Source organism: Protopterus annectens, chromosome 1.part0, assembly GCF_019279795.1.
Source record: "Protopterus annectens isolate FY-2018-M chromosome 1.part0, PAN1.0, whole genome shotgun sequence".
NCBI classification, from domain to species: domain Eukaryota; kingdom Metazoa; phylum Chordata; order Ceratodontiformes; family Protopteridae; genus Protopterus; species Protopterus annectens.
The window spans coordinates 1,250,770,891-1,250,796,078 of NC_056725.1; the positions used below are offsets into that span (position 1 = coordinate 1,250,770,891).

Here is a 25,188-nt window from a genome sequence, read left to right on the forward strand (position 1 = left end):
TGGCTAGGCTTACGTAGGCCCTTGGGCCGATAGCCTAGTACCTACCAATGAACCTATTAAGAAACAAGACAAAAAGCTACATGTTTTGCTCCATCCTTTGTCCCTCCCATACCAATAAAAATATAGACTGCTTCATTTCACAGCTGTCTGCATTGCTAGTGTGACTAAAGATAACGCTCAAATGATTTTGGGTTGTTAAAAGAAAAAAAAAAACTTTAAAGCAGAGCACATAATTGTTTTATTCTCAAAAGGTGATCACAAACAAAAAATGTTCTATATCTAAACTGAAAATGTAACTTAATTCTTGCAGTGTAAGTGAAAATCCTGAGAGAAAAACCTGACAATGCATTTACTTAACAGGGACTCTCAATGCAAGTTAAAAAACTGTTTCAGAGGCTCATGGTAACAAATGATTGATACCATAAACAGTAAGCCTAGCACTATTACTATTTTTTGCCCCATTTTGGAACAGGTTTGTATGGAGGGAAACTACTAACTGCTAAACAACTTTAAGGCAGTAGTCCTTTGCCAAACTGCTTACAGATTTTACCAATTAATCCATTAACTAGACATTCCCATCTTAAATAACCTCGACACGTTCAAGCAGGGCATATGATTGAGGTGTTTGACATTTTACCGAGTATACCCGACCGAGCGATAGCCCACTTTCAGTGGAGGCCTGGAGGAAAAGCCCCATACAGAACAATTACACAAAGTTACAAAAACAGCTGCAAACAAAGTAACATCAATTACAGGAGAAATGTTTAGATGTATAGAATACATATTGGAAATTAGATTAAACAGAAAAATAAAAAATCAAGAGAGCTATGTAGTTTGATAAAAACATCAGCACGTATTTGCCTTCTACCTCTGTGTGCCAAGGGGATTTTTTTAAAGTTTTTTTTTAATCAAAGGTGCAAATCAAAATAATTCAATCAGTCAAAATCATTTGAACATGACTGTTAAAGAACAGCAAATGATTTGCTTTACACAACAACTAAAAAAAAGTAGTACTCTGATGGGACCAAAAAGTGCTTATACACATTTTTACTACAGGAGACGTGGACAAACACACAGGCCTATACATCTACTGTCATAAAAAGACAAAGATACAGACATGAAGACTACGCTATTTGATTATACATCAATGTCAGATGTTGACAAGAAGTCTAGGCTGTTTAATTATATATCAATGCTCACATTTCACACATTTCAATTTTAATGTTGCAACAGAATATTTTAACAAAGAAACATGAATTTTTTTACCCAAGTGAAACGGCTAAAAAATACTTTAGCAATACATGGAAACTTGGAATGACTCAACGTATCATACATCTGATAACCACAACTGGATCTTTAAAGACCCCGAAACCCTAAATGTCAGTAAGAATATCAAGTAGGTGACAACCTCACTACAGCCACTTCCTGGTCTACAGTGTTGGCAGTACTGAACTCTGTCGGATTAATTAGACAAGATTTACTCATTGTAAACCATGGGTCTCTGCCTCACTGGCCTCTAAGCAATGAAAAGTTGATCAAAAGTGATGTCATGAGTTTATGCTATACCTCAAAACTATCCCAGACTTCAGCTCAAACTTTTGATTTTCACACATCTTAACCATTCTTAAATCTGGAATTTTTGGAGAAAAGGTTGTGGATTAGACTTGAGTCCTTTTAACTTAAGAAAATGCATATCAATTCACATTCTCAGTATGTTAACTTCTCAAGTTAAGTCTAACATTTGAAAAAATGTCCCTGATTGTTCCTGGAATGGTTCCCAATTCTGGAAGTAAGAGGTTGAGCGGTATCGTTTCTATACTTTTTTAGCCTAGACCCTAGAACATGCACGTGGAACATATCTACCATGAGATAATGTAACAAAATGATCCACATCAGCAGGAATAATCCAAAATACTACAAAACAATCTTAAGATTTGCATTTTAAAGGCATATTTACTACCTCTGCAGTAAGGAGAAATATGTCATCACTGATGTGCTTAATCCCACATGCAATGATACTAAGTGCGACTCCCGGAAACACATAAGCATTATTTCCTTGTCCAGGATGAAAGATACGTCCGTCTGGGAGTTTTACTGGATCAAATGGACTTCCACTTGCAAAAATACCACGGCCCTGTAAAATTTACAACAGAAAAATATTTTTAACAGTGCCACAAAAACATTACAGTATACGCAACTTCTAAATTTGTCCACATATTGAGGTCCAACACTGTCACATATTACTGCTTCTTACATACAACATAAATGACTACACAATCAGTACTACAGGCAAGTTAGGCACAGTTTTGCACTTTCTTGTGCTGCCTAATAAATGCATTTCTCTACATGTTGATCCCATATACACTTCATTCTGAGCTACAGCTTCTAATAACCATAACGGGTCTGTTTTAACAGGAACATTTCTATGCTCAAGCACAACCCAGCCACTGGGGATGCACAAGCCAGTGCATTTCTTTGTGCTGGTCCCAAGCCCGGATAAATGGGGAGGGTTGCGTCAGGAAGGGCATCTGGCGTAAAACTTCGCCAAATCTTTTCATGCAGTCACCAGTTAATATTTCCATACTGGATCGGTCGAGGCCCGGGTTAACAATGACAGCCACCAGTACTGTTAGCCAACAGGGTGCTGGCAGAAATTTTGGCTACTGTTGGCCGAAGGAGGAGAAGAGGAGGAAGGCATGGCCGAAGGCAGGAAGAGAGGAGAAAGGCTAGGACTATGGTAGTGAGGGTCGGAACTTTGAATGTTGGCAGTATGACTGGTATAGGGAGAGAGCTAGCTGATATGATGGACAGAAGGAAGGTTGGTATATTGTGTGTGCAAGAGACCAGATGGAAGGGGAGTAAGGCTAGGTGCATCGGAGGTTGGTTCAAATTGTTTTATCATGGTGTGGATGGGAGGAGAAATGGCGTAGGAGTTATTCTTAAGGAACAGTATGAGAAGAGTGTTTTGGAGGTGAAAAGGGTGTCTGATAGAGTGATGTTTATGAAGCTGGAAATTGATGGTGTAATGATTAATGATGTTAGTGCATATGCTCCACAAGTTGGGTGTGCAATGGATGAGAAAGAAAAATTTTGGAGTGAATTGGATGAGGTAGTGATGACTGTACCCAAGGGTGAGAGAGTGGTGATTGGAGCAGATTTAAATGGGCATGTTGGTGAAGAGAGCAGTGGGGATGAGGAAGTGATGGATAGGTATGGTGTTTAACAAAGGAATGCAGAAGGTCAGACGGTAGTGGATTTTGTGAAAAAGATGGATATGGCTGTGGTGAATACGTATTTTAACAAGAGGGAGGAGCATAGGGTGACATACAAGAGTGGAGGAAGATGCACACAGGTGGATTATATCTTATGTAGAAGGGCCAGTTTGAAGGAGATTGGAGACTGTAAAGTGGTGGCCGGAGAAAGTGTAGTTAGGCAGCATAGGATGGTGGTTTGCAGGATGACGCTGGCGATCAAGAAGAGGAGGAGGAGTGTGAGGGCAGCACCAAGGATCAAATGGTGGAAATTGAAAAAGGGTAATTGTGAGGTGGAGTTCAGGGATGAGTTAAGACAGGCACTGGGTGGCAGTGAAAAGTTAACGAATAGCTGGGTAACTACAGCAGAGCTAGTAAGGGAGATGGCTAGAAAGATGCTTAGTATCACATCGGGACAGAGGAAGGATGACAAGGAGACATGGTGGTGGAATGAGGAAGTACAGAAGAGTATACAGGCAAAGAGGTTGGCAAAGAAGAAGTGGGATTGTCAGAGAGATGAAGAAAGTAGACAGGAGTATAAGGAGATGAGGTGCATGGCAAAGAGAGAGGTGGCTAAGGATACGGCATATGAAGAGTTGTATGAAAGGTTGGACTCTAAAGAGGGAGAAAAGGACCTGTACCGATTGGCTAGACAGAGGGACTGAGCTAGGAAAGATGTGCAGCAGGTAATGGTGATAAAGGATAATGAGGGAAACATACAAGCGAGGAGGAGTGTGTTGAGGAGATGGAAAGAGTACTTTGAGGGGTTGATGAATGAAAAGAATGAGAGGGAGAGAAGGTTGGATGATGTAGGGATAGTGAATCATGAAATGCAGTGGATTAGCAAGGAGGAAGTAAGGATAGCTATGAAGAGAATGAAGAATGGAAGCATGGTGTTGTTTAGGTGAAATGGCAGTGGAGCTTTTAACCAGATTGTTTAATGAAATCTTGGAAAGTGAGAGGATGCCTAAGGAATGGAGAAAGTGTTTTGGTACCGATTTTTAAGAATAAGGGTGATGTGCAGAGCTGTAGTAACTAGAGAGGGATTAAATTGATCAGTCACAGCATGAAGTTATGGGAAAGAGTAGTGGAAGCTAGGTTAAGAAGGGATGTGATGATTAGTGAACAGCAGTATGGTTTCATACCAAGAAAGAGCACTACAGATGCAATGTTTGCTCTGAGAGTGTTGATGGAGAAGTACAGAGAATGTTAGAAGGAGTTGCATTGTGTTTTTGTAGACTTGAAGAAAGCATATGACAGGGTGCCTAGAGAGGAGTTGTGGTATTGTATGAGGAAGTCAGGAGTGTCAGAGAAGTATGTAAAAGTGGTACAGGATATGTACGAGGGTAGTGTGACAGCAGTGAAGTCTGCGGTGGGAGTGACGGATGCGTTTAAGGTGGAGGTGGGGTTACATCAAGGATCAGCTCTGAGCCCTTTCTTATTTGCAGTGGTGATGGACAGGTTGACAGACGAGATCAGACAGGAGTCCCCATGGACTATGATGTTTGCAGATGACATTGTGATCTGTAGTGAGAGTAGGGAACAGGTGGAGGAGACCCTGGAGAGATGGAGATATGCTCTAGAGAGAAGAGGAATGAAGGTCAGCAGGACTAAGACAGAACATATGTGTGTGAATGAGGAGGATAGAGGAATGGTGAGGATGCAAGGAGTAGAGGTGGTGAAGGTGGATGAGTTTAAATACTTGGGGTCAATAGTTCAGAGTAACGGTGAGTGTGGAAGAGAGGTGAAGAAGAGAATACAGGCAGGATGGAGTGGGTGGAGAAGAGTGCCAGGAGTGATTTGTGACAGACGAGTACCTGTAAGAGTGAAAGGGAAGGTCTACAAGAGGGTAGTGAGGCCAGCTATGTTATATGGGTTGGAGACAGTGGCATTGACAAAAAGGCAGGAGTTTGAGCTGGATGTGGCAGAGTTAAAGATGTTAAGATTTGCAATGGCTGTGACGAGGGTGGACAGGATTAGGAATAAGTATATTAGAGGTTCAGCCCAGGTTGGAAGGTTTGGAGACAAAGCCAGAGAGGCAAGATTACGTTGGTTTGGACATGTGCTGAGAAGGGATGTGGAGTATATTGGGAAAAAGATGCTAAAGATGAAGCTACCAGGTAACAGGAAAAGAGGAAGGCCTAAGATAAGGCTTATGGATGTGGTGAGAGAGGACATGCAGGTGGTTGGCGTGACAGAGCAAGATGCAGAGGACAGGAAGAAATGGAAACAGGTGATCCGCTGTGGCGACCCCTAATGGGAACAGCCAAAAGAAGATGATGATTTCTATGCTCAAGCATCTCATGTAGAGAATTGTGCTCTACACAAGGCCTCACATAGACTTACATATTCTGGTCTCAGTATGCAGTAATGCTTGTGAAAAGCTCAACGGAAAAAAAATACTCATTCAAGTACACAAAATGTGACCAACACCTTCCTGAACAATGGCCCATTGTTTAAACATTGGCATCAAAGTCAGTGCATCATATTGTGGAACATTTTTATCGGGTGACTAAAGGTTGTCACACAAGGCACTTTTACACTCCACCACATTACTAAATTGTAACATCTGCAGGTTTTTCTCTCCAACTTATTCTCTGCTCACAAGTGAAGAAAACTGGGGAAAAGGTGGGAGACTTAAGAATCTCATTCACCTAAAGGGATACAGAAAATGCTAAGGATGTAATAATTAAAATAAGCATTTTTCAATATGCTATTCCTGATGCATCCACTGTAACCAGCTTGGGACAAAAGATCACTTTTAAACATTTTCGGTATTAAGGCTGCCAAATCACAGTGGTAGCATGGTATTAGCCCCATGCTCACTACTAACAACAAACTAAGTGTTAAAACTTGAGTACTATTAGTTTCTTAGACAAACTATAGCATATTGTCGCGGCTGTTCAGAATCATAGTGCAGAAGCATTTCCACTGTGAACAGTAGTTACTGTGGAACACTTTCCTACTGCCTATACAAATAAGGTTCCACATCAAAACAGTGTTCATTGTGACTCTGCTGTCAAAAAGGTTGTAAATATATAACGTACTTTTCCCAGACTTCAGCAGCACCTAGTAATCTTCTTAGGGAAGGGTCACTAACAGTAAACCATAACATTTGACTTAACCCGGTTTCGCTGTCTCATTTCCCATCAATAACTCCTCCAAATGGTGTCATCTCTTCTGCGAGAAGCTAACTTGTGTCTCTCAGTTAGTTAGGTAGTCATGTAGGTGGTACAAAAAACACAGTTATATATCCTACACCATTTCACATTCTCTTCAGTGCTTCTCACTGCTTCTGAGTGCAACTGAACCCTCAGGTCGTGCTAGTAACTGTTTACTGCACAGTGACTTGTCTAATACAAGCTTCTTTCTTCAGTGAAATCAAGTTATCTTTGGATTATTTATCAAGATTATCCTTTTTTGTGCAAAACACTGATGCATGTCAAATGAAACCAGCAAAAAAAAGTGTTTGTGGCAGACAAATAGCCAAAGATTACCACTCATATTTATTTTCTTGAATCCAACTCCCTGTCAGTAGTGTGATGCCAGTAATTACGAGTCCTTCAGCTTCAGAAAACGATTTGCAAAAGAAATATAGTGAATCTTGCAACTCAGTGCATCATAAAAGCTTTTTGCATAAGGATCTTTACCTCCAGCACCCCTTGGCATAGGGAGAGTTCCCCCACCCCTACTACTTATTTATCTCTGAATATACATATTACACACAAAAAAAAAATATATATATATATATATATTACACACACACACATACAGATATACACACACATACAGATATACACACATATTATGGGTATACTTAAAAGCATCTAAACAGCATAACCTACACCAAAAATATCTAAACATAAAAACCTACACTACAGAAGGGTTTAAGCCCTTTTCCCACTGTTGTGTGACCTTGGAATTGGAATATATGATTATCAGTGGCTGTGCATGCGTGTGTGTGTGTAGGGGGGCCTACCCTCCTCCAAAAACACTGGTGTTGGATGTGGTTAGGTTTTGATCAATACTTCTGTATTTAAATATTTGTGGTGTCGACGTTATACTGTTTAGATATTTTTAAGTACAACTCTTGCTCTACATGTGTGTGTATACATATATATATATATATATATATATATATATATATATATATATATGTTTCCCCTGCTTTCGACTGAATGTACATTTGTTCAACAAACGCAGAAAGTGTGATTTTATGTCGATGGTGTGGATGGCCCAATGATGGATATGTCGAAGGTGGGGTTAGGGGGGTGCCGTCTCAGTTCTTGCTCAAGTTCTTTTTTATCTTGGTGTAAAACACTCACTAATGCTTTTGTAGTCCACCATTGCTTTGCTGACAGTCAATGCTACACACTATAAAAGAAATGCTGCCACAATGGTATTTTTGTTCCTTTATCTTAGCAGTTCTGTTGCCATGCTATGAAGCCTGCTAATGCTACTCTACTAAAACTGTTCTATAACAGGTAAATACACACATTTTGAGAATGAGAACATTAGCACCATCACAATCTAAAAGCAAAATAATATAAGTAAAACAAAGTTCAGCTGGGTAAATTACTGTAATGACAGAATTCTGCAGAGAAAAATTCCTGATGTCAGATGGTGGAAGAAATTATCTGACAAAGCAAAAGGCCATTGAGTAACATGAGAGCCATCTTGTAACATAAGCACAGTCACATCATGACAAAGTGGATCAGGAATGAGAATCCTGATGAGCTACAAGTCAAGATTAATGCAGCCAATGAAGTGGCAGATGCATTGAACCATACTACCTATAATCTTTGGACTGTGGATTCACTGGCCAGTCAACTGTACAGTAACTTGGACACAGCCAAAGAAATGAAACCACCACTGGCGAAATAATGGCTGAAGCCATAGATGAAGAGGATTTGGAACCGCACTGCTTAGAATGCCTTCTACAGAATGGCAAATCCCAAGTGTTCCATTTACTATACCACCTGATTCTTCTAAAAAAGGAAATATAAAATTATTTCCACTTACAAGGAGGCACTTTTCAAAGGATGAAAGAGATGTGAATGGGATACTGGACATACAAAAGTATATCGATACATTTGCTTAGGACTTAACACATTCAATCTTGAGTACAATGGAAAAGCACGCATTGCCATTGACATCAAGTTTATGATGCTGAAAATGACATGTGAATTATGGCGGGAAATTAGGTGTGTATACAAGACTAAAGAAGAAACCCAAATACAGAACGACATTATTCACAATGCAGCCATAAAGATGCAGCAGAGTTCATATATGGGGAAATGCATTTTAAATTTAGTCATTTTCTGCCTCTGCTAGAAAGAATATCAAATTTGAGTGTTTTGACTTTCTGTAGCATGGAATTTGAATGTCTTAAGGCATGTACTTAGACATCTTTCTGCTTCCGAACACTGTCAGATTAGTCAAGGAACTTCCAGCTATGCAACTTATTTTTCTTCCAGAAAGAGCAGGAAACCCATGGTAGACATGGCAATATTTTACATAAAATGAAGAGGTGGTACACTGCCAACAGTATGTCATGGAACAAAAGTCTCTGTGCTAGAGTAATACAACTGAGACTCTCTTTGGGCTGACCAACACATCCATTTTCTAACTAACTTATAATGACTGTTTAAATACATCAGTTACCAATATCTCTGCCATTGCTTCCTTACTCTTATGCTACTCTGGGTCTAATTAAAAAGGCACAGTGTGCCTTCATTCAGTCAACTGTAACCTTACTGTTCACAGAAGTTGTTCACTCATGGAATTTGTGAGCTTGAGTCTCTGCTGTGATCCCAGCTTAAGGAAACACACTTCTTCACTTTTTCATAGTCCTTTAAGTCTGCTCTTTTCATGTCCATGAAAGCTTCAGATGGGATCCCAAGACAGCTGTTCAGGAAGTACCAAAATTTAGTTGGCTTGGTCCTATCACTCTTGGATAGTGATCTACTCAAAAGTTAGTCTGTAGGCCTCCAATCCGTGCTACTTCTTCCCTTATTACTTCCTATTTCTAAGTGCAAATCTAGTCAACTTCAAAAGGCATACTAGATGCTGTCACTTACTACCATGGTAATCTTTTCAATTAAACCATACCTTAACAGCAAGCTTGAAGAAGAGCTAAACACAGCATGTTTGGTAAGAAACTGAAAAGTACCTATGAATTAGTTGGATAGTAATTTGTGCAACAAGTTTCATAGAGATTCTGTCCTGTTCAGCCACAAAGTATGCAGAATAATGGTTTGACTTTAGTGATAAAACTACTTGCTCAAACTGTCAAAACAGGTTTTGAATCGACACACCTTTGGTGGTCTAGTGCACATTATCACTGCTCTGTCTGTGGGAAGTGGGAAACAGAAGACTTTTTTTTTAGCAACTATTCTACAATCAAGTCCCCTTTTCAAGACGTGTGTAGAATTCCTGGCCTCTCAGCAGAGATAAGTGGCAGATTTCCAAAAAGGCACCAAATCTGACTACCCTGTACCCTATATCTGAAAATGCTGAACATACCTTTATCAACCATATAAGTTTCAGGTGATGAATGGATGAATGAAAGAAATCATTGCATCATGCAATTAGTAAAAGCAGAACTGCTGATGACAAATTACCACATGAAATGTACACACAGTAAACTATTCTGTACATCCATGAAGAACAATGCCAAAAATAATAAAAAAAAAAATAAGCTGATGGAAGATTTTCATGTAAATGGGACCAGTGTCTGAAGGGTTAGATAGTACAGAAGCAGTGGAGGTACTTACTCTTTTCCTTGAAACTATAACTGCACACAATGCATGCTACATATATTATAACAGACAACTACAGACAGGACATTTATTCATTACACTGTAGATGGTGCTAATTAGACTTGACAAAGAATAGGATGTTGTGCATGTATCTACCTTATAAATTATTTTTTATATACTTTATGAATATTCACACTTTGTTTTTTAAATATACACCCTTTCAGTCTGATTCATTGGAGGTGGCATTTTTGACTGAATAGTGAAGTAATATTCAGCATGTTTTGATCTAGTTTATTTTGGGGTTGGGACAGCTGGGAATTTTTTTAAGAACATGCACTGTACTCTCCCTAATGCATTTAGCATAACTGGGCCACACTTTCTGGAAATTTAAAAAGATGGTAAGTCATCACACAGTTGCCACGTAAAGAAATACAACATAATCAAAGAATTAATATAGCAAGAAAGATTCATAAAGTAAATTAGCATTAAATTTAAGTTGGAAAAAAAAACAGCCACAGACTGGAAGACTGGTCAAATGAAAACTAGGAGACTTGCCAAGTACACTAAGATATGGGAAAAGATAAAGCATATAAAATATATTACGTAATTCTAAAGTAACAAAAGTCCAGAATAAGAGAGGAAAGAGATCACAAAACTTATCAAACAGCCAAATGTGTTAAATGGGTTATTTTTAATGGTAAAACTTGTGGTACCATGTAAAATCTAAATATACTGCCTCTCTGCATAAACTTATGCTCATTTCACCCCAAACACAAAAATCTGGAAATGGACTACAATACACTCCCCCAGTTAAGTATATTTTTTACTAAGTTAAAGGTTTTGCCTCCCCAAAGCACACAAGGCTGACCCTTCCACTTTTAGATACTAACTTTGTCATGTAGTATACCACATTTTGTGTTCTGAGGTACTTGAGTGAAATAGTCTATAAACATGGCAAGAATGTATCAAAGGTAATGACCAGTAATTTACATGACTGTGTCAAAGTATAAAGTTCTAACCAAGCACTCCCAGCAGTGTAAACTACCATATGCTTCCCTCTACATATTGATTTGTAGTGTGCTATCGCCAATATGCATCTAACAGCTGTCACATCCACTTGTTCATATGTCCAAGGGATGAAACAGTTTCAAACTCTAGAAAAAATTTCTCTTGATAAAACACTACAAATTAGCACCTTGAAGATTAGTAAAACGGAACTGCTCACTGCCTACATGGAGTCTATATATTAATATCAGGAAGCAGCAGAATTGTAATTTTATCATCTCAGCTCAAACTGCAAATTTCCCATGTCTGCTTGAGGGCACACAACCCTTAATTTTTATCCTGTATGTATAACCTGGTAATAAAATCAAAAGCAAATCATACATAAAATTAAAATAACCAATTAAAACTAACACTATAAGCAGAGGCAAATAAAATATTCCACACATTTTTATCCATTATCTGAATAGCACTGACTATAGTCTCTAAAGTAATACTTCCACCATGAAATTGCAACAAAACATGTTTGTCCACTGTGCTCAAGATATTTCTGATGGAAGACTTAAGAAATCTCACTGAAGCAAACTATCAGATCCTCTCCTTGTTTACCAGGTCTACCAGACCTGTCTTAGGTCCCCAAGCTCAACCCAATCCATGTGCAGGGCTGGTGAAGAGAGACAGGATATTGGTGCAGTGTCACAACACTGACTGTGTGTCCTCTAACCCCCACTACCCAGCAGCAGCCTTGTCAGCTCCATAGGTGCAGACTTGCATCCAACCAATAAACAGCTTACAGCAGAGAGCTCAGCTGGATCTCAACAATAATGCAGTGACCCCAGATGGTCTTCAACCCCATGATAGGTGAGCCAACATCGGCCACATCCTTCCTAGACAGTTTCCTAGCATCGGTGCCACTAATCAAACACAGGTTGTCTGGGACACAGGAAGGGACTTTTCACTCAGTTCCATGAGTCCAGTAGCAGAAGAGTTTTTTTTTAATCCCCCCAGCTTCATATCTTCCATGATTTCTACCCCGTGCCTCCTACCATCCCCTAGGTCTACAGTTCCCGCTTTTCCATCCCCCGGATCATCATCAGTTCTGGGGTGGGGTTGTAGTGGGGGTTGTAGTGGAACCTAATAGCATCCTGGGGAGTTTGCAGGCAACTTCTTCTGCAGCTGGGAGGGATTTTTGAATAATGACCTGCCCTCATGTCCTTTCCTCCACCCTTACAATCATCCATTAAACTCAGAGGGATAATCCCCTTTTTATGGACCACACCTTCCCTCAAGGGAGTGCTGAGATGAATGCCCCTACGCCCAGGATAGCCTTATCAGCACTTTAGCCACATAAGCTATTAATTAAACCAGACACACCTGGGGCCTTAGTTGGGGCTTTATTCCTGCACATCACAGTACTGGTTCCTAACAAATGAGAAATGTTGATATTTATTTATTTTCAGTTTGATGACCGGGGAGGTCCACTGGGCTCAAGGAGCCCGTTTTCAGTGGAGGCCCGGGGACAAAAGCTCCACATTACATACAGGTAAATCAAACATATAATTATATAAAAACAAATGTAGAATTATATAATGAGATGTAGCAAATTAGAAATGCAAAATTGTAACTCTTATGAGTTGGATTGAGGCAGCAGAAATAGTATGAACAAAATGCCAAATACTATCAAATTGAAACTCTTATGTTAGTAGTTGCAAAGACTGAATATTTGAAATATAGTAGTAAGTAGTGTTTGTAAAATATGTGGGAAATAAAGGTGAAGAGTATAAAGTGTACTATGTATACATTCAAGAATATGGTGAAAGAAGAGAGAGGCAGCCAAGCAGGAGAGGAGGAGACAGTAATTTACTGGAAATAGATTCTGGTGTAGGCAGAGAAAGGGAGATGTACAGTGGAGAGAAGGGCAATTATTTAGTAGCAAAAGTGGAGTAAACACAATGGTAGAGATGATTATATTAGTTAGTTAGCATCACCTCTTAGTATCAACCTTTTATGTAGGTAGAAAAGAGATACATTTCCAGACAGGGAAAGAGAGTAGCGATAGGAAGCTATATACAGTATTTACATTATATACATTCAAGATTTTGATGTTATATTACGTTAGATTCAGCGAGAAGCAGCTGTAGAGGAAAAAGCATGGTGTAGGGGAATATGTACAAGTACATGTATAAGAGACAGTGGCAGGATTAGGTAGGTAGAGTGCAGTTACATTTCCATTTATGGGAGAGGTAGGAATGGAGCTGGGATTTGAAGTGTTCAAAGTTTTTAGAGATTCGTAGTGAGGATGGAAGTGAGTTCCATTTTTTGGCTAAGGAAAAGAATAGGAGAAACTGGCCAGCCAGATGTTTTGGTTTGTAAACAGTAAGTAGATTTTGATTAGCAGATCTTAGGGGTCTGTGAGGTGTGTAAAATGGTAGGATATTTGTTAGAGCAGGGCAAGCAGTGGGTTTAATGATTAAGTTGTGGGCTGCAGTGAGTTGGAGGTAGTCAAGGTGGTTAGGAAGCTCTAGCCAGTTTAGCATGTGGAGAGAGGTACAATGATGGGAGGAGTGGTTAGATTTAGTAGTAAATTTAGAGATTTTGTTGCATCAGATTTCTAGTTTTGTAGAGATGGTGGAAGAGAGGTTGGTTAGTAGTGGAGCACTGTACAGTAGTGACGGTAGTATGTAGGTAGTGGCGAGAGTTTGCCTTGTAGATGGAGAGAGAAAGTGAGTTTCTGTATAGCATACCAAGTTTCTGGTGGGTTTTCCTAATATTTAGTTGGACATGTACATCGAATTTCAGGTGTTTATCAATGGTAACCCCAAGAAGTTTAGCAAAAGAAACAACTTCAATAGTGGAGTTGGTATGGCTGATGATACTGAAGGATTGTTTATTGAGAGGGAAGACTTTTAGAGGGGGAGAAAAGAAGGATTTTGGATTTATTGGCATTAAGGGAGAGATGGTTTTGAAGCATCCAGTTCTCTGTAGTTGTAAAGGCCAACTGGGTTTTTGCCTGGAGCTCAGGAAGGCCAACAGCAGAGCAGACTAAAGTGGAGTAGTCAGCGTATTGCACTATTTGAGCGTTTGGAATAGCAGTGTGGAAACCATTGATGAATATATTAGAGAGCATTGGTTCAAGTATAGACCCCTGGGGAACCCCGGTTGGGGTTGGTAGGAAGGTTGAGGTACCACTTTGCCATTTCACAGCCTGGGATCTGTCAGAGAGGTAACTACTGAACCATGTAATAGATTTTTTGGGAGAGACTGAGGTTAGAAAGGTGATTCAGAAGATGGGTATGGGAGACCGTGTCAAATGCCTTGGATAGATCAAGGAGGACAGTGGAGACAATTTCTCCAGAGTCACGGGCATGGGTTGACTATATCTAAAAAAAAAAAAAAAAAAAAGAGAGGAGAGCAGTTATTGTACTATGGCCAGTAAAGAAGCCATGTTGTGTAGGGGTGAGGAGTTAATTGTTGATGAGGTAAGGCATGAGTTGCAGGTGGATGCATTTTTCTAGGATTTTTGAAATTGGGGAAAGAATGGCTATTGGTCGGAAGTTAGAGATGGTATTATTTTTGCCTCCTTTGTGGAGAGGCAAGATAAAGGCAGCACGCCATAACTCGGGGACATAAGATTCCTGGATAGATCTGTTGATGAGAATGCTGATGGGGATAGCGATGCCATCTGCGGCAAGTTTGAGAAAGAGTGAGGGAATATGGTCAGGGGCATTGGAGCTTGGCTTAAGTTTAGTAAGAAGATATTTAATGTAAGAGGTTGGGATGGGTTTTAGATGAACAATGGGGGGAGAATTAGGAGTGGAGAGGAAGGGGCAGTGGGATGGAAAGGGGGAGAGGGAATGTGGTTGGGGAAGGTCTTAGTAAGTTCAGCTATGGAGCTGGTAAAGGAGAAGTTAAAAAGGGTGGCAATTTTTGTGTCAGTTTTACTGTTGTCGGGACAAGGATTGGATTTTGTACCAGGGTGTAAAAGAGTTGGAGTTCCAGTATTGTTTAGGATTCTTGAAGTGGGTAGCCTGTAGTTTAGTGCAGTACGATTTTTTATCATTAGTGACATACTTTTTGGTTAGGTTGTGGAGTTGCTTATATTTAAGGAGGGTAGCAGGGTGTTTATTTTTGTTGTAAAGTTTCCAGGTCTTGTCTCTTTTGTAGCATAAGTGTTTTGGTGTTCTTTGTTAGCCAGGGAGCGGAGTTGGGTTTTATTCGTTTTGTTCTAAGTGGGGCTTGCAAGTCTAGGATGCTTAGGAAGGTAATATTGAAGAACTCTATGGCCTTATCTAGTAGAAGAGTTTTTAGGTGGTCCCAATTTGCTAGTTTAAGGGTTTCGGAGAATATAGTAGGGTTAAAGTTTGTAAAGTTACGAGTACGAGTGTATTGGTGCTGGTGATATATTTATAAATACAACAAATGAATGTGAACTAGATGAAGAGGCTTAGATAAGTAACCATTACCAGAAAGAGAAGAGCACTAAGAGAAAAAATGTCAGTACAAAAAATAAAGGACAGTCACCCAGCCCAATAGCCCAGAGGGAATAAAGTCTTTACTGCATCCCAGACAGCCTGTTTTTGACTAGTGGCATGGGCACTGAAGGGGCTTGGTTGGGGAGGATGGAGCCAAATGACCAACGTAGACTTATTCTTTCTTTGGGTGGGGGGGGGGGGTGAGCATTCTAGGAATACTGCAACAGCAGCAAGAGCCTGGTGAACTCTGTGCTGGAAGTGGTACAATACTTGGTCAGGAGATTGAGCATACATCTCCTGCAGACAGCAAATGTGGAACTTGCATAGTTGCTGTGGGATGATCGTGCTTAGGGGCACACTCCCCAGCTGCTGCACCAGCCTTCCCCATCTCCTCAATGGACTTGACCATGGGTTGGTTTAAGCATTCAGAAGGCTAAGGCAGTTTGGTAAACCCAGTGAATGAGGAGGAGAGCTCATAGCACCTGAATGTCAGCTTTGGGGAGATAAAAAGGAAAAATATAGAAGATTCCTGTAAAAGAACACACACCAGGAAGTAATGCAGTGGGAAAGGCTAAGCAACAAAGTGTAGCTGGAAAAAGGAAAACAAGTACAGAAAGTACCCATTATGGGGGGGGGGGGTAGGGATGTACTGATTACTGGTAATTCAGTCTTGAAAGGTACAACAAAAATTGTACTTGGAACAGGTTTGTACTAGGTTGTTGATTAGACAGATCATTTGCAGTCTAGCTTCAAGATCTTTTTGTCTCACTACCCTAAATATGATATTACTGCTACCTAAGGTCTCTTATACGAGGGGCCAGAGTAGGGTGAATTTATGGTTTTCCATTTAGTTGTCCAGGCTGCAGTAGTAGTAGTTCAGGGAAGTACTTTGCTTTACACCCAATGGAACCAGTGAAAGTCTCATCAATAACAATGATTCTTTGAGAGAGCACTCAGTCATGCCCAGCAGGACCTTTTAATGCTGCAGTGAAAGTTTAGTTCCCTTGAGTGGGTTTTTAAGGAGTTGTTTTGCAGATTTGCAGGAGATCACAGTGCTCAATCAATTAAGGCTTTTTAGGTGAGGCAGAGGTCCTCCTTCAAGACATTGCAGGATACAGAAAAGGCAAAGTGTTTTAAGGTGGTCTATGTAGTAGAAGGAAGACATTCCCTTGATTCTCCTAGTGAGAAATCATTGTGATCTTTCAACAGTCACATGCTTAGACAAGTACATAATGAAAGGGGCATCTTATTCTATCAAGAGTCTGATAAGGGAGGAGTACAGTCTGATAAGGGAGGAGTATAGAGGAATAACCTTCACATGAACTGAAAATTATACCCTGAAAGTAAGTCTGAAAAGATAAAATGATTTCCTAATGATAGTAGATGCATGGTTATCAAAAGAACAGTTCATTGTCATTTAAAATGCCAAAATCACGATGTTAACTTTCAAAGGGGTTATCCTCTGTGTGATAGGTGCATGGGTATCCATGTTCACCAAGGGATACACTATTACATTTCTTGGTGTTCATTTTCAGGTCATGATCCAGAAACCAGTTGTTTGTACAGGTCAGGCCCTCTTGGAAAATATGGGAGTCAGCTTAAGAGTTTATGACCGCTCTGAGTTTACAGTCATCTGTAAACTTGGGCAACCACTGGCCCCTGACATCAGGAAAATAAATTTCAGATAGTGGCTCAAGGACACATCCCTGATGGATGCTAATAGTAAGGAATCATTTTCAATGATTGGATGGCCCTTGCATTAAGAGTTTGGGTTCTGTCAGTAAGCCAGTTCGCTATCCAGCAACTAAAATTGGAGTTTTACATTTATTTTGATTAGCATGTCAATAATGCCAGAATGTGGGGTAGCGACACAAGCCTTTGCCAACTCAAGGTAGGCAGTGTGTACTAATATGCCTACATCTAATAGATTAGTGTCTTGTTCGAGAGAGATAATTACATTTAGGAGACAGACCCACCTTTAAAGAACCCAAATTGGTATGGGTCCAGTGACTGTAGAATGCAGACTAAGTTCCATAATAGTTTGATATACTGCTTTACAGATGAGACTGGTAAGGCTTATATGTCTGTAGGTTACAGGGTAAGGGAGGGGTCCTCCCTCATGAAGTGGTATAGCTATATAGTTATTCACACCTCCAGTGCACATCCAGTGGAGGGGGTGAGACTGAATAGGCTTAGTAGCAGCTCTAGAAGATTCTGCTTGGTGCTGACAAGAAGACAACCTAAAACACTTTTTCTGACTCCATGGAGTTAGTATTTTTGGCCTTGGAAAAAGCCCTCAGGGGACCTGTTCTGTGGTAATCTGTGGGGAGTAAGGGCATACAAATGTAAAAAGGTATAAAAAGTTAGATCTCAACTTATCTCCCAATATGTTGTACTTCTCTTCTGTGGATGAGTATGTGTTCTGTATTATCTCACTGAATTGCTGGCTATTGTTTCTATAGTTTCTAATACAGCTAAAAGGTCAAAACCCTCAGGTATCTCAAGGAGGTGAACCCAAAGCTCAGAACAAGAGCAAATGTGGCTACAGATATATATATATATATATATATATATATAAACTAACAAACAGATAAATACAGCAACATGCTTTCACATCTAGTGCTTCATTAGGTTTTAGAGAGACACACACTGCAATCAAACAATAAAAACAACACATCACATGTAAATTAATCCAATCAACTCAGCTGAAAAAGGCCCTATAGTTCTACACTGGCAGCAATTTTCAGTCCATGCTTATAATCTGATTTTTGCCTTTTAAATCTTTGTTCATAGGAAGTTACTATGCTATGGACCCCAGGGTCATTTTAAGCCTAATCTATTACACCCATTATATTTCAAGAGAAGTTGTCTAGTCAATGCCAAAGATTTTTATTAGTAATGACTGCCCACGTCCAAAAGGGATGTTGAGTTCACTTTTAAATAATGGGAGCCAAGTTTTTTTTCTTATGGACAATGTTTCTTTCTCTTATTGTATATTTCATTCATATAAGGATTTCACCCATAAAGATTTATTCCTAAACTTGGCACTGTATTTGTGCCGGATGGGGACCGATTTCTCAATGCATGTTTTACATGAGCATAGAAACTGTTCACGGATAAAGCAGCATGTACGATGGGATCATCAAGAGGAGCTGCATACATACATTTCATGAGGTCATCAGCTAGGTGTAACAGATTTGCATTAGGATAACCTCTGACAGCACGGTTTGAGGGTCAATCAGGTTTTACGCTCATGGTAAAAATTACTGAACAATGGTTAAATTTGACCAATGGTGGAGCAAAATATAGGTGAAGAGAATACTAGGATTATATTGGTGAGGACTATATAGATCCAATATCTTGACAACCTTGTAAGGACAGCTAGCATTTATAAACCTAAGAAGTGTTATGTAGACATATTTGTGGTGGTACAGGTTTCCCAGGCAATGGAAAAATAGTTGAAGTCTCGGAGGAGAACTGTGTTAGGCTCAATGGAGATGGATTCAAGATTATTTAAGGAATAACCTACAACTGGGTGCGAGTAATGCTAGATTTACCTACAGCTGGGTGTGGTTTGATCATGGGGGGTGAAGCAGATTTTTCTTGCACTTGGTCTGTACTCTGTAACATATATTAACAAAAAAGTCTGGCCACTCAATGGTACTTCAGCAGCCAGACTTTCTACTGGCATGCATTCTATTTACTATGGGTCTTCTGGTTGGGCTGACAAATCAGCATATACTTTTTTTTTAATACTAATGAGAAGTCACTGTATAATTACATATACCTCATAGGTTGCAGAATACACAGAGTATGATAGTTGGCTATGATATCATATGGAATTTTATTTATGACGAGTAAGATATGGAGGACTCTGATGTCATTATCCAGCCTTAACAGTCTAGCTGTGATTTGACTTAAGGAATATGGACATGCCCCGTCAAACACAGTTTTGATGAAGGGTTTGAAATAGTGGTAGGCACTGCGGGGGTGCTATCACTGCAATGAAACCATGTTTCAGTAACTATATAGATATCTTTATTTTTGAGGGTTAGGTAAAAAGTACAAAAAAATTTATTTATACTTCTAGCATCAGTGATATCTTACATAGTCTTGATTTTGCATGACTATCAGTAGCTTTGAGAGGCAGACCTTGCTAAAAAAGTCAGTATGGGGGAGGAAAAGGGTTTTGAATAATATATGAAAGCCATGAGAAGTGAAGTGCAGACCACCATCCCTTGGAAAACATGTACATCTGACAATGATATTGTCATAGGCTGATACATACTGGACCTTAAGCCACTGTTTAAAGTCATATATCTTTTGTTTGTATCATGGCAAAATTTGGTGCTAGCAGGCTGTTGCTGAAGACTAGCTCCATACTAATCTTAAATGCATAATCTGACAGCTCCATCTGCATATGATCCAAGAAGGTATTTCTCAAGTAATTCACTCCCATATGCACAATGACCCAGTCATATATGTACCTTGGGTGAAGAGACAGGAGGACTCCAGTGACATTTGGCAGAGCCTACTACCTGAGCTTACAGTCATCCTCTATTTGCTCATCCTAATGAGTGCAGCATCTGCGTCTCAGTATGAAGTCACCTAAAGGATGGGTTGTCTATGACCTTGCTACCTTAAGGGCAATGGCTTGCCTGTTCAGTGACTCTCTTTAGTACTACTACTGTTTATATCTATGGATGTTTACTTGTACATGTGATGCACAGTATCCTGTAAACCCATCCCATGTTTTGGTGGCCAGTAAGTATTGCGTAGGGAGTCTTCAAGTACCTCAGGATAAGATGTTCATTTGCTGTTTCAGGGCAAAGTAGGCATGGCTGTGAGCTAGGTGTCAGTACTGACCACTTGGTAGATAGGGACAACAAATTTAGATGAGAGGCTGGCCTGCAAGGATAGTAAATGGGTGCACCTCCTACAAGTAGCAAATGTTTCTCAGTAAGCATGAGGTACTTGTTAACAGGATGCCTAGTATTATCAGGCTAGCTCCAGATGGTGAGAAAATGTGATCCCATAGTTTATATCGGGAATAAACAGCAAACTTACTGTCACTAGTCTGAGGGAAGAAAAGAAAAATGATATTAAGAAAAACCTTGTAAGATTATTATACAGTTAAAATGTTATACTGGTGATTGATAATAATGAAGGGGACAACATATAGAAAAAGTGACAGGAAAGTAAGGAAATAATTGATGTTTGTAAAGAGAAAATAGTAAGAATATATTTTCGAAGACAAGGTGGCTGCACATTGATCAAAAACATAATTTAGGCTCTCTCAGTATAACAAAAGAAAAGAAGAACTAATGATTGTCAGCAAGAGTAAAAGTAGGTAGTACACTGACTCAATGACAGGAAAGACGACGACATTTACAGAACTTGAAAGAATCAAAAAGAAAGGGTGACGAGAAAAGACTGGCAGAAGAATCATGCAGCTGCTCAGAAAAAAAAAGTTGTTCAATCTTCAGCTTTGGTACAACAGATGGCTTCCAATAATTTAAAGGAAAAATAAATGAGACATACTCAGAGGCGATTATACTTCTTCATTGTTTCATTTATTTTAATCATCTCAAATAACAAAAGGCTGGAAAATAATAGTAGCTTTATTAGCTATTCAGATGAACTGAACTTCAAAAATCAGAGCATGAAATAAAGAAAAGGCTGGCTGAGTGTGAGACTTCTCAAGAGCAATTGTTTCAAGAAATGGCAAATGAACACAGCGAACAATGAAAAAAGTTATGCACTCACCATAACGTCACATCAGTGATGTCCATTTTCATTCTTCCTCAACGAATGAGTTTGGATTAGACTCTGCCTTCTATAGATTCTAGGATCAGACTTTCAAGCTCCTCCCTTATCCATAATGCTCTTGACCACTGCAATACCTCAGATTGAGTTTGCTGCTATTTTATGTGTTACTACCAGAAACACACTAAAAGCTATGACAGAAAAGTGACAGCTGAAACATTAGGATCTCAAACATGAACTATAGTTCCTAGCAACAATTCCGTTAGGTCTCTCCCAAATCCATGGACAGGGGGAAGAGGGACGGAAGTTGAGGAAGAATGAAAATGGACAACACAGATGGAATGTTATGGTGAGTACATAACTACTCTATCTGATGTCATTTTCATTCATTCCTTAACAAATGGGTAACCTTGGGTGGCCTTCATGGAAGGATGTTCTAGAGAATCACAGAACCAAAAGCAGCTCTGTTTCTGGACATGATGTCCAATTTGTAATGAGCAAAAGTATGGAGATTAGACCATGTAGCAGCTGCACAAATATCATCAATTGATGCTCTAGCCCTAAAAGCAGCCGAAGTGGAGACTGACCTGCTTGAATGTGCCTTTGGTTATCCTGGTAAAGTTATGCCTCTCAAGGCATAAACACAGGAGATAAAATCTATTATCCATTTAGCCAGTATAGTTTTTGAAATTGGTTTACCCGCGGTGGTGGTGCTGCGGTAGCATTGTCGCCTCACAGTAAGACGCTGTCCAGTTCGATGTCTTCTGCGTGGAGACATGCGTGAATGGGCGTACCTTCATTGAAGGTTGTGCGTCAGGCCTGGCAAGCCGGTACGTAAAAATCAACTGCCAATCATTAGCGGACCGGAGTTCCACTGTGGCGACCCCTAACTGGGAAAAGCCGAAAGAGACAAAGTTTTTGAAATTGGTTTACCTATTCTATTATTAGTGGAGATGACAAATAATTGGATCAGTTTTCATAAACTCCTTGGTCCTGTGAAGGTAAACGAGGTGATCTAAGTACGTCTAGAAGGTGAAGGGTGTAATCACCTTTATTTTCAAATTTGGGGAAGAAAACTGGCAAATTGATCACATGATTGATGTTGGCTTCAGAGGCAACTTTTGGTAAATAGGAAGGGTTTGTCCTTAAAGTAATTCTGTTTGTGAAAGATCAATTATGATGGTTTGGAAAAAAGTGCTTGGAGTTCATATACTCATCTTGCAGAAGCAATAGCCACCAGAAAGTTTTCCGGGAAAGAAACTTGAGATCTCCTTTAGCTCATGGTTCAAAGAGAGAATGTACTAAAGTTTGCAAAACCATAGTGAGGTCTCAAGGTGGAGTAGGGTCCTTTATTAGAGATCATAGTAAAAAGGTACCCTTAAGAAAAGCCTTAAATCATTTAGATTATGTTAAAGGAGAAGCAATATCTCCAATGTGATAGTTGGAGATGGCTGCTAACTGAACTTTAATAGTGGAAAAACTTGCCCTGTCTTGAAAAAAAAAAAAAAAATAGGCAAGGAAATTTAGAATAGCAAGGAAGTGGGGAGGTAAAAGAATCTAACTCTCTCTGATGAGCCCAAAAAGAAAACCTTTTCCATTTACTTGTGTAAATCTTCCTAGTCAAAGGTTTATGAGGTGAGATTTTTCAAACTGGGGAAAAAAGCCTGGAATGTCTAACCATCACTGGAATTGGAGAAACCATGTGGTCAAGCTTGAGGCCTGCAATGTTCAGATGAATCTGCCCTGACAGGTGAGATAGGAGTTCTGGACTGGGATCCAGTGTCCATGGAGGATGTACTAGGTAAGACCAAAGGAAAGGGAACCACACTTGTGAAGGCCAGAAGGGAGCAATGAGGATTACTGGGCTCTTCAACCAAAGTGTTTTCTGAATAAACTTCGGGATGAGAAGCACAGGAGGATAAGCATAAAGAAGACCAGAGGATAAAACATGGAATAGAGGATCTCTCGGTGACCGTCCCTGAGGTGGGTTAAGGTAAAAGAACCTGCTGCATTTGTTGCGGAGGCCAAATGCAAATAGGACACAGCAAGGTTGACCCAATTTGTGGAAGCTCAAGTTTGCCACTGATTGGTTGAGAGAGTACTTGTTTGGCATATGGATGGCCCTGCAGAGTTAAATCTGCTAGAATGTTGGATTTGTGTGTGTCACTACAAGAAAGCAATTGGATGAGATCACCCACTGCCATACTCTCATTGCTTCTTGACAAAGGGGGCAGGATCCGGTTCCCCCAGTTTGTTTTTGTACCAGACTAATGACATGTCCGTTTGTACTGCAATAGTCCCTATAGGGAGAAAGGCCTGCAACATAAAAGCACCACTCTCTTCTCAAGACACTGACATGCAAACTGGTCACTTGTGGGGACCATATGCCTTGAACAGTCTGCTGCAAGTAATGTACCCACCCCAATTGGGAGGAATCCATAGTCAATGTGGCTTTAGGGGAAGTAAGGATAAAATGACAACCTTGATCAATCTCTTTGGAGTGAATCCACCAAAGAAGAGACATTCTGCAAGCCTGAGATAGTTTTATCAGATGTCTTGAAGGGCATTGATGAAAGGACCACTGCACTGCAAGGATCCACTGAAGAATTCATATGTGGAGACAAGCAGTGGGAATTAAACTAACTGCAGCAGCCATTGACCCTAGAGCTTTGTGGACTAGTTTTGCTGGGTGAGAAGAAAGAGAAAATCTACCTGACATGAGCCCAATGTACGCTCTCTGTTTTGAGGCAGAAGAGCTAGAGAACTGTATCTAAATAAGCCCCTGTGAACTCCAAAACTTGGACTGGCTGAAGCTGTGATTTGTCCATATTGATAGTGATTCCTGGCAAGTGAGATAGTTGGAGTAAATAGTCTCTGGCTTTTATGAGCAAATGCCTGGTCAGTGCAGTAAGCAGACAGTTGTCCAAGTACAGAAATACTCTGAATCCAAGCAGTCTCAGGTGAGCTGCTACCACTGCTATGCATTTGGTGAACACCTTGGAGACTGTTGAGACCAATGGGCAGGGCTCTGAACTCATAATGATGGCACCCAGCCGGAAGCATAGATACCTTCAAGACAAACCTGTTCATTTGGGTACGATAGTACGCGTCTTGAAGATCAATTGAGCACATCCAGCTGTCCTTCCATAGGAAAGGTAAAATGGACTAAACTATGACCATCCGCAATCTGGAATTCTTTACAAACTGATTTAGATAACTGAGACCAAAAACAGATCTCTGGTCCCCTGACTTTTTTGGCACTAAAAAGAACCTTGAATAAATTCTGGATCCTGCTTGGTTGGTGGGACCTCTTGAATGACTTTTTTGTCCAGCAACTTTTGGATCTCTTCAACCACTAGCTCCCTCTGATTGGGTGGATCAAGGAGACTATTCCTTATTTTTACCAGACTTTGTAAAAAGGGAATGAAATGTCCTATGGATATGATCCCTTGCAGCAGAGAGTCTTTTGTGATGGCTATCTAGGCTTTTTGATGCAAGGATAATCCCTCCTGATCATCTCCAGAGAGAGACAGTCAGGTAACCTTTCAGGAAAGCTGAAGGATCTGTCCGAAAAGGAATCTCGAGAGCCTTGGTTCTGTAGAACCCCTCTGCTGTGTGGGGAATGTCCACCATTGTAGTTATTTCTCCTCTGCTTCTGGGGGAAAAATCCCCATGTGATTCCTGGAAAGGACCTTGATTTCTGGAACATCTTCAAGGCATACAAGTCCAGACCCAAATGCTTCCAAAAACACCAATTCCTCCTGGGAAGGGGTTTGGGAAGACCAACCACCTTTCTGGTGGAGGATCTCCAGAAGGTCTTCAAGCAAGATGTCCTCAGGTGGATATCCCGAGGACCCTTCCCCTTCATCAAAATCCAGGTCTTCCATAAGAGATTCCTGCAGGGTGCTTACTGCTGCATGACCTTTTCCAAGAGAT

At 40.1% G+C, this 25,188-nt stretch overlaps 1 protein-coding gene across 4 annotated transcripts in view; it reads right to left on the reverse strand.

The window, feature by feature from the left end:
* Positions 1–25,188, reverse strand: part of ME1 (malic enzyme 1) — a 1,705,192-nt gene that overhangs the window by 111,847 nt on the left and 1,568,157 nt on the right. For all 4 annotated transcript variants that reach the window (XM_044065993.1, XM_044065985.1, XM_044065999.1 and 1 more), the window contains one exon: positions 1,961–2,134. In XM_044065993.1, coding sequence (XP_043921928.1) covers positions 1,961–2,134 — 174 coding nt within the window. The remainder of the gene's footprint in view (positions 1–1,960; positions 2,135–25,188) is intronic.